The sequence below is a fragment of the Morone saxatilis genome, unplaced genomic scaffold (genome assembly GCF_004916995.1).
Source record: "Morone saxatilis isolate NCDOM2014 unplaced genomic scaffold, NCSU_SB_2.0 Contig23, whole genome shotgun sequence".
In the NCBI taxonomy this organism is placed as follows: domain Eukaryota; kingdom Metazoa; phylum Chordata; class Actinopteri; family Moronidae; genus Morone; species Morone saxatilis.
The window spans coordinates 4091307-4101774 of NW_023339796.1; the positions used below are offsets into that span (position 1 = coordinate 4091307).

The 10468-nt window shown below is 41.3% G+C and overlaps 1 protein-coding gene across 1 annotated transcript; it reads right to left on the bottom strand.

The window, feature by feature from the left end:
- Window positions 1-6319: 6319 nt before the first annotated feature.
- On the bottom strand, window positions 6320-10167 carry LOC118335213 (acyl-coenzyme A thioesterase 1-like). Its single transcript, XM_035671447.1, has 4 exons — window positions 10034-10167; window positions 8449-8964; window positions 8029-8231; window positions 6320-7823 (listed from the first exon to the last, which is right to left on the bottom strand). The coding sequence occupies exons 2-4, from the start codon at window positions 8915-8917 to the stop codon at window positions 7215-7217; spliced, it is 1281 nt and encodes a 426-aa protein (XP_035527340.1). The 5' UTR covers window positions 8918-8964; window positions 10034-10167; the 3' UTR covers window positions 6320-7214.
- Window positions 10168-10468: the final 301 nt, after the last annotated feature.

A 10468-nucleotide genomic window follows, 5' to 3' on the forward strand; every position in this document is an offset into this window, starting at 1 on the left:
CATACAGGGAAGCATCAGGCCACAAAATATCCTGAATGGAAATGTTGTGTGTGTAATCACTGTAAGGCAACGACATACTCAGTTTGTGCACATTACCACATTTATCATGTATAGTACCAATGCAGGCGGACATAACCAGTCAACTTCTATCACCCCTTCACTCTGTATGTTTCCTCATTCTGTTGCGGCAATGGCTCGCAAGTAATCCGTTTCTTCATTGGTGGTTCCAGTTAAAGACTCACCAGCAGCTAACTGGGAGTCATTCATGCAGACTCATGTCCTAATTCTCCTGTTGCACAGCAGTGGAACCAATGTGAAGGGACGTGAAGTAGACACCTGCATGGTACCTGGGAACCTGGATTGGATCCTCCAAATAGTGTAGAAGCCTATTTTGAGTAGATATCTATTTACTATACTATATCAAGTCCATTATGTTCCTTTTGATATAAGAACAAGTTTGGCCTCAAAAGCTTTTTTATGTAATAAAAATAAATAAGAAATAGTATCAGCAATGTCCTTTAAAGACAGAAAATGAAAGCATTACACTCAGTCTCCAGTCCTCCTCCTACACAATCTTTCGTTTGAGCGAACAGCTCGGCGTGCTGTGGTTGTCAGCGGTTGTTTCGGCTAATATGTGTTTGTATTTTATTGTTTTGCTCTATCCCTTCTATTGTATTGATGAGATGGGGGGGGGGGAGGGCTACTATGATTGGTTGACATGAGAGCTATTGGTTCCCTCGTGGCAGCCTCTGAGAATAAAAGCAGGTTGCAACCAGTTCGTGCAGGTCCTCTTAATGAGTCAGCGTGCTGATGCCTCAATGGTTTGCATTATAAATGGGAGATGGTTTGGTGGGAAGCAGCTTTGTTTATTCTGTTTTCTTCAGTTAAAAGCTGATAGAAATGAGGTAGGGCGTGTGATTTATATCAAGTCTTTTTAGGGCCTAGGGTTTGATTCATTTAAACACATTTTGTTTATTGCTTTTGGGGTATATAATGGTTGTTTGATTTGGAAAAAAAAGCATTTTCTGGGTGCCAGGAAGCTACTTTTGTAATTTACTTGAGTAGTTCTGAATCAATTCATATATAATAAATAATAATAATTTGAATATTTAAGTCACACAGGACTCATCCCCCAAAACTGGACCAGTGGGACCTGTGGTGTTGTGTTCAGGCTCAAAATGTTCAACTGTAGCACCACCATGAGGATGTCCAAGGCATTACACTTGACATGCAATAAACCTCTCGCAGGCACTAGTAAAATACTAGGCTTGGCTTTAAAATAAATACTTCTCTCTCAAAGTCATAAAGTTTCATGGAAATCTGGTTTTATGATCACATCTCTATTTGAAACAGAGAAAATCTGAGTGCATTTTCTCATTATCCCCATCCACTGTATTTTTGCATAAATAAATAAATCTACACAACATTAGTAAACATGACTCAGAAAATATTCACACTACCATGCAGCTCTGACACATGGAAATCTTCGCAGAACATCCATGTTCCTGGGTCTCGGTGAACCTTTGCAGGTCTCACTGGGATCCGTTTAAACGACCGAACCCGTGGGACGAAAAAGCAGTTTTTATGTTTTTACCAGAAACATGGAAGTCTTTGATCCGCGTGCTTTCAAAGCCTGACTCACACGGCTCGTTGTCTGCATCTTGGCGAAGGCCTGAGGAGCGCTGCCAAACACACAGGCCACTGAACTGCCGTGGGATTTGAATAAATGTTTCTGGAATCATTGCTTCCTTGTGTCCTTGTTAAGTTAATTGAAAGGAGATGATACAGTAGCTCTGCTTGTTTTGGATGGATTGATGCTGAGAAACATATGTAAAGATAGCCGCCACCTGTCACTCAAAGCGGCCATGCCCTTAATTATACATCACTTTAAGCTTTGATATCATTTAAACGGGTGAGTTACATAAAAATTCACCCCCTGTACAGTTGGCATGAGTTAGAAATTCAGCTATAAGGACCAAAACTGTTTTTGTACCAGGCTGTAAACAGGTTTATTTCTGTTGTAAAGTTGGGCATTTTAATATGGGGCCTTATGGAGATTGACTCACTTCTGTTGCCAGCCTAGAGTGGCCGTTTGAGGAACTGCAGTTCTTGGCTCTTCACTTGCATCCTGGGAGGTTGCAGATTAGAAGTTAGCTTGCTATCAAGAAGAAAGAAAGAAATACATTTGTGGAGCTGTTGTAAGCATATTTTTGTTCTTCTCTTTGGTGGAGGCTAGCTGTGTCCCAGCTTTCTGTGGATCTACCTCTCTACTGAACACACAGAGTTCAAACTAACCTGGATCTTCTCATTTTACTCCCAGCATGACAGCAAACAAGCATGATAGCAACAATGTTGGAATATCATGGTATCAATCTGTCCTCACATCATTTGGTTACCAAATGGTGATTTAAACAAGCTTGGAACTCCATGTTTGAGTGAGTTTTAATGGTTTAAAAAGCTAATATTTTACATTTATTTAAGCACATTACAACAAATACATTGCAAAGGGTTAAAAGATTTGCGTAAAATGTAATGATGACCCCCAGTTGGACTAAAACAACCAGTTCTGTTTGTGGGACCTCCCCTTAGTCAGTAATCAGGATAACAGATGCTGGAAAACAAAGGCTTTCTTTAAAGCAGTATGAAATGCTGAAGAAAAGGAGGTTGACGTGTGATACATTATTGAGCAAAGTGCAAGAGATTCTTCTTAACTTTTCAGATGTAAGAGCCGTGGCTTTCAAGAGTTACACCAGTCTGAATTTAAAACACTGCGGAGTCGTTTTATGTCACCCTGTCCCCTCCTTTGATGCCAACCGAGACCTAGGCCAGTTGTGCTGATTCGCAGCACACAGGAAGAAAGTAAGACTCGCAATACTTTCTCTTGTATAATCACTTAAACAAAATGCATAGATCTGCACCAGATGGGAACAGAGATTCAGCCTCCCATCTGCCCTCGTCATTAGCCCGCTGAGCTAATTACACACTGTAGACTGCATTCAGCGTAACAGTACACAGAGGTGACACAAGAGCCTGGTAATTTTCACAAGTTCAAAGCAGTTCAAACCGACACAGCTCTCACTGTTTTCTCCTCTGGCAAATAAACTGTGAGGAAAAAAGACACCTACAAAGGTCTCTGATATTCTGTTTATTGCTGTATTTGTTTGTTCGGAGCTTATACACAGTGATAGTACGCATAGGAACACCGATAGGGTGGGAATTGCATAAAATCTCTACATAAACAGAGATGTGTTCTGTCTGTTTGTACTCTCAGCAAGTGATTCTATGCAACACACAAAGTATGATATAATAATAATATACAAAATGAGATACAGCCTGGGATGCACAATAATGTCCCATATTCTTCTCTGAGTTTTACCATTTACTTAACACTTTTCTTTCAGTCATTATAAAAGTAGTAAACCTTACCTTGATATTTTATAGTATTTCATTTTGAACTGGCACCCTCAACCAAACCTATCAAGACAGCCATGATTATAAATTTACCAATATGTACTTTTAAAGAAATAGACTCCTTTAGCTGTCATTTCAATCAAAATCTTCTTAGTTTTTTAATATGGGTGAGATGGGCGAAGTGACAGTTAACTGTTGCTTACACTAATACAAATAATACTTATTTTAATGCATTTGTAATGAATGCTAGTGGCACTGCGGTGGTGTTTTGTTTAATAGCTGTATAATGATTGCATTATGTGCTAGAAAGCCTGGAAGGCAACTAAACTGTAGCTGATGGTTGATGAGGTCTGTCCGATAACAATCTATATCATGCAAAGAAAATTACACTCACAAAATGCAGCTTCAGTTTGAGTGTAATAACTTTAGAACTGTCTGTCTGAAGTTCAAAATAAGGTCCGAAACCTTGATGCAGTGTCAGGATGTTTGTGATATCTTGAGGTCAGAGGTCAAGGGATCCCTTTGAAAATGACGGCAGCAGTTTTTCTTTCACCAGAATTTAGCCCCTTTCCCGACATGCTAGCACGACATGGTCGGTGCCAAGTTCAAATAAGGTCTGTATCACTTCAAAGACCTTGCTGCACTATGAGGATGTTTGCTCCTACACTGTGTTTCTCTTTCAGCTACGCTTCCAGCATCCTTGTAATTACTGCTCATTAAAAATACAGCAGTTATAGCTGGTGTACCCAAGGTGCCTGCAGCCACAGTCACAAAACACAGCGTTGTGATGGATATCCTGTCAGTGGCGGACTGGCATTTGTTCTCAATCAGAATAGCAATGACAGACCAAGCTTAAATGAAAGCAATGGAAACTGCAAAACAACCACAGTGTGCTAACAGAACGAAGGTATGGTTTCTTGGTTTCTGTGTGTGCTGCAAACAGGACCGTTGGAGCAGTGAGATTTACGATGCAAGTGTATTATGTTAGCACACCAGGGAGACATCGGATTTGTTTAAATCCCTTACTCTTCTGTCTCTGGAAAAAGTCACGATTAAACGCAGTGAGGAGATGAAGGAAGTGAGTCAGAGAAGTGAACTCATGACAGGCAGTTGAAAAGTTCAGATGTTGGTGCAGAAGGCGAACGAGCATCAGATGTATTTAGTATTCAACAACAACAAGAGCTGTAAGTTCCTCATGGGAGGCGTATTTGTAAAGTCCTCATGTGAGCAACTGTTTTATCTTTGAGGTTCTCACATTTTATGATTCAGTACAGAATCAAGTTCATTGCAGAAATATGCTCATAGGTACAAGAAATGGACTTCACTCCATCTTAAACAAACAGCTAAATAAAATAAAGAAAAACAAGCATACAGATACAGTAATATACAACAAGTAGGTTTAGAATAGAGGGCTGGATTTATATTCTATGGAAACAAAATGCATTATCACCAGAATAAATTGGGGCTAAAAGTTTTGTCTCTAAGGTTTCTGAGTTCAATTATATCTTCTTTCTACAGTAAATAACTCAGGCCGTTTTTGTCAAATTATTTAACTAATTATGTAATCATGTTTACATCCTTTCTTTCACTTTGTGACATTATAACATACAGGTTTGCAGTGAAAAGATAGAAAAAGAAATAGAGGAAAAAAATACACTGTATGACCCAACATCGGAAACTGCAAGCTTACCAATCACACACCCTCTTTCCACCAATGCAAACCTAAAGCTATTGTAACTGGGCTGGTGCTAATGCTGTTCAAGATTTGCCTCTGAACCAGCCGGCTCGGAACTGCTTTGGTGGAAAAGGTGTAACTCCACATATCGGCCTCCGTAACACACACAAATATAAATCCACTTTTACTGAGACTCGGTGGCGCTTTAACACAACAACCTCAACCTCACGTTTCTGGTGCTTTATACGTCTCCTAGTGCAGGTACAGTAGTGGAACAAAGAATCCCCTGCCTTTCAAAAGCCAGAGGCTGATGAGAGCTCGTTCGAACTGAAATGACAGAAAGGGAGCAGTCAGATACACAAACGCAGAGAATAGAAGATAGGCAGAGAAAGAGCTTTTCACCAGCACTCCTTAATAAATGGAGGAGGCAGATCAAGGCTGGCTCTGCTATCTTGATGAACTTGCACTGTAGCGAGCCTGCCAGGGACAATAACGTGGTATCTCTCGCCTCTCAAGAGCGGGCGAGATAGAAAGATCAGGGTGAGATAGTTACCCATAAGTCACGTTTTGTTCCCTGCCTCTCATTTCCATCTTAGTGCTCCTCTACTGTGTTTTGCCGAAGGTTGTTTCAAGGTAACTAGCTGCTGAATGTTGTGTAGTGAGTCAGGGAAGGTTCAAGCATAAACCTATACAAGCTTCACAAACTGTTCATAAGCGTTATTCAAAGGCCTGAAATGAATGAATACAAGAGGAGGTTGTGCTGGTTGTAAAAAACCCTTTTTACACATGGAACCTGCCATATTGTTGGATATTAATCTCTATGTATGGCAGTGGCTTTGTGTGTAAGTATTATACACATGATACAACCTTTACAGTTACAATGAGGCTTTTTTTATTCCGTAGGGAAGGTTTCCCTTGTAGCATTCACCCAATTCTTTTCTCATCTGTATCACTGTATTGACAGAGCTCTATGTTAGGAATTTCTGTTGACTACACTCAGCCCAACTCGTGTCCAGTTGCTATTTTGCTTCTACGATTTTACCTATTTATATCCCCTCCAGACATATACTTAATATATACATAAGATGTAATGTAATAATACAAACAGTCTGCTAATGTCTGATATAAATTAACATTAAGGCTTAAGCGCAGTGAAATTAAAAGTAACCAACACAATAGTCCAGCCATACACTAAAGTAAGAGAAGAGAGAGAAAAACAGACACAAACAGAATTCAGATTTTTATTCACAAAAATATGTCATCAGTTTCCAAAAATTACCAGGTTGAGGCCGCTATATATCTTATTTGAAGTGCTGGAACAGAGCGTCTACAGTGTGTGTGGGTGTGGGAGAGGTACAAAGTATGCAGGAGGTTGGATACTTTTCATTTCTGCTTGAACTCTGTGTCATTGTACCATTATGAAGTCTTTCCTTTAAGATTAACAGGGAAGAATTCACTGGAGCTCTGAGCAGAGGAATAAACAGTACACTGTTCGCCACCTGTTGAAACACTGCCTGATTGTGAGAGAGAATCAGGATGAGGATATGTACTGAGGCCAGATTATATCATTGATTTATTAGGCTAAAACACCCTCACCCCCTTATCATTTATTAGAATTACAGTGATATATTCTATTTATATTAGGAGCTTTAATCATTCATATTACATCATATTTTATAACATTTTAATGTAAACGCTTAAATAACTGTCTGTCACAGAATTGTATATAATGAGTTAAAGTACCTTTTAAGTAACCTTTAAAGTTACTTTCCATCACTGATGTTTGATTGTAATTTTGGTCTCAGCTTGTGTAAAACCCACTGAGAGTTTCAAAGCAAACACAGATGGATGAGCGCCCTCTGCTGGCCAAAGTGCCACAGTTACACAAAGCTTCATTAATAACAACTGATGTATACAGCAGGATAGTGCAAAGTTCACATTACAAAACGTTATTTATTATTATTTTTTTGATTTTTCTGAGCTTTTGTCAGTACCCAGTGTATAATTCAGTGTGTGTCAAATTCACCATTGATTGTGACCCTTAACATTGACACACGGCTCTGACATCTTCATCCATTGCATTAGGTTCACCAAACATCCCCTGTCCTCCATATCCTGATATCTGTATCTATAATTTGGCTTTTGTCTCTGTAGTATCACTGCTCAGATGAGTTCTGAAAAACTCCTGGATCTTCTTCCACAGGTGGACTTCAGCTGCAGCGTGGGACCTTGGCTCACCCCCCCACAGGACTGGTTTACCCACAACCCCATGAAAACTGGAGGGGCAGTAGGGTCCGTAAGGCGGCTCCAGATAATGTCCAGCTTCAGGGTAACACGCACTCTCAAAGTTCTCCTTCCCATGTCGCTTCAGTCTCTCCACCATCATGTCTACGTAAGCCTTGCTGTCCCAGTTGAGGTCGTCCTCTGAGGCCACAAAGAGGAACTGTCCCTTGGCCTGTTCAATGGGGACCAGAGTGGCCTTGTTCTCCTCTGCCAGGGGATTATGGACCGCATACTTGCCCACCCAGGCCCCTGACGCAGTCTGAACCATCTTGCTGGAGTCAAACATTAACGGAGAGAGGATTTGACTCTTCTTATAGTAGAGAGGTAACACTACATTGGCACAGCAGCCATTGATCCACACTGTGGCCTCAACACCTGGCAGGAAGGAGGCCACTGAGAGAGCAAGATCTCCGCTTTTGGAAATGGATATTACACCAACTCCTTTACTGCCCACCTGTGGGAAAACATACAGATTAAAAGCAACAAAATCTTACCTATTCTTAGTGATGGCTCTTAGATGAACATAAATGGAACTACATATTTCAGCCACTATGTACAGAACAATACAAATGTAATGATTTTTTAACTTTAGCACCCCCAGTGATGGTATGAAAAATGTGGCAGACACACAAATTCAGAGTTTCAGAGGTTTGACTCGCCTTATCTTGTCTTTTTAAAAACTCTATCGCTTCCTCAAAGTAATCCAGGTGGAGCTCTGTGATGTTCCTCGGCATGTCATCGTGGCCGTACAGCGCGATAGTCAGAACCACAAAACCTCGACTGGCCAGCAGAGAGGCCCTTTTCTCCGACAACCCTCCACCAAAAGTGTACAGGTCCAACACAGCGGGGAACGGACCTCGTCCTGGACGCACGAGGACACAAAATGACACTTTTTTATGGCGTCAAAATGATGGAAATTATAGTAAAAGCAGCATATAACTACTACAAACACAGGCAGTACTTATGAGTAGGATGTATTCACTGTTGTTTCAGTCTCCTCGGGGGATTTGTTGATAATATACTGCAATATAAAACATTTTAACTGAAGGATTTAAAGCAGGACCAAGACATAGACCAACCTGGCGGAGTAAACAGAACCCCACGAATGTTCCCCTCTTTGACGGGGACCCTGGTGACCCCATCTCCAATCAGAAACCTCTCATTGGTCGCCTCTGCCAGCACTTTGCCCTCCTCCTCCTCCTCCTCCTTTATCTCATGCACAGAGAACTTCACCACGTGGGGGTTTAGTGAATTTGTCTTCATAAACCTTTTGTGCAAGGTGTCTGCGCTCATCGACCACAGCAGACCCATGGGTTCCACCCCAACGTAGCTGCCGCTGAGAGAGGGGTCTCTCCCCAGGTCGATCTCACCGCTGCCATCGGCCCTGTACGTGGCCTTAGAGCTGAACACCACTCCCTTCTCGTCGGTCGATCTGGCTCTCATGGAGACCAGCTGTCTCGACCTCAGCCCGGCGACCTTCACCTGAACAGGCTCGTCGAACAAGCACCTGGCGCCCGGCAGCAGCCTCAGTCTGACCTGGGAGGACATCGCTTCTGGAACTGAAGATCCTTTCTTCGGCAAGTTTCAAATTTGCTCTGTGAGAAAGTAAAATAAATAATGTTATTGACTAAGAAAGCAGTTTGTTCATGTGTATGTGTTAAATGCATCTAGATGTGGGAATATTCATTACATTTTTATCTTTTCTTGTGTTGCCCGCCTGTAAATCTGTAAACCTTTTGTCCTTGTTGTACTTTTATGACCCTGTAAAGGTTCATTGAATTGCCTTGCTGTATAAAACGTACTATACACATAAAGTTGCCTTGTTTGTGCATGTTCACTAATCTGTGTGGTACAAATTTACATTACATACGATACAATGTGTTCAATCTGACAGCATTTGATGCCAAACTGGGGTTGGCCAGGCATTTTAAGATCTAGATCCGGCCCCTGTTGAAGGGTCCCTAACATTGCACATGTACAGTTATATTACACTCATATTCAACTTTATTATATATAGTGTATATAGTTTTTATATCTTACATTTTCTCTGTTTTTTATTATATTTGCTCTTTGCACTACATTTCCCCTGTGCTGCTCTGCCAAACTTGAATTTCCCTTTACGGGTGATCAATAAAGAAACATCTTATCTTATCTTATATCTGAATGAAAATAAGGCAAAAACCAAGCTGTGTTTTGCATGTGGTGTGCAGAGTGTATAAATATCTCTGCATACTGGGATCCCTAAACAATAGTGGAATTGCCCAAACTGGGAATGAGTGGAAAGCTGAGCCCCATACTTCATGCCACTCCTGCCTAAGTGTGCCACCCCAGTCGAAAAAGTCTGACCTCGCCTCCGCCCTGACCTTTAGTTTGTTAAACCACTGATGTAGATTAATAACATTATATAAAGTAACATTAGCTTTAGAGTTATATCGATTGCACCTTTAATTACAGACTACAGCAGTAGCGACCCATACAAAGTTGAACTTCTGCACAATAAAGTTTAAACTCGATATGAAACTTCAAATCCCTCCAAAATAAAAGCTCAAGGCACCAACGTTACAGGTGACTCCTGTAAACACCTGTAACTTCTCAGTTTCAGTGTATGCTTCATATTAGTGCTGTGTGTGTGTGTGTGTGTGTGTGTGTGAGGTATAACCTTACCTGTGATGTTGCAGTTGACAGACGTTAACCTCGCAGTGAGGGTTTGTTTATTTCACCTCCCTGTAAAGTTAAAAACAACAACAACAACAACAAAGTGGCGTAAACGTCTTTCTGTTCCTCACGTCAGCTGATCCGACCGTAACAGGAAGCGATGGATGCTTCACAATAAAAGTCTCAACACGGCGATTCCGCAGAACATTTTACATTTTATTTGTGAAGGCACAGACAGGAAGTGTGATTGTGTATCGATTGACACTCAACTAAGGAAGACCAGAGGCCCTTTTATTTTATCAATACATTATAGTACAGCATCTCAGGAGAGGAGAGGAGAGGAGAGGAGAGGGGAGGGAGGAGGGAGGAGAGGAGGAGAGGAGGAGAGAGGAGGAGAGGAGGAGAGGAGAGGAGAGGAGAGAGGAGGGGAGGAGGAGAGGAGAG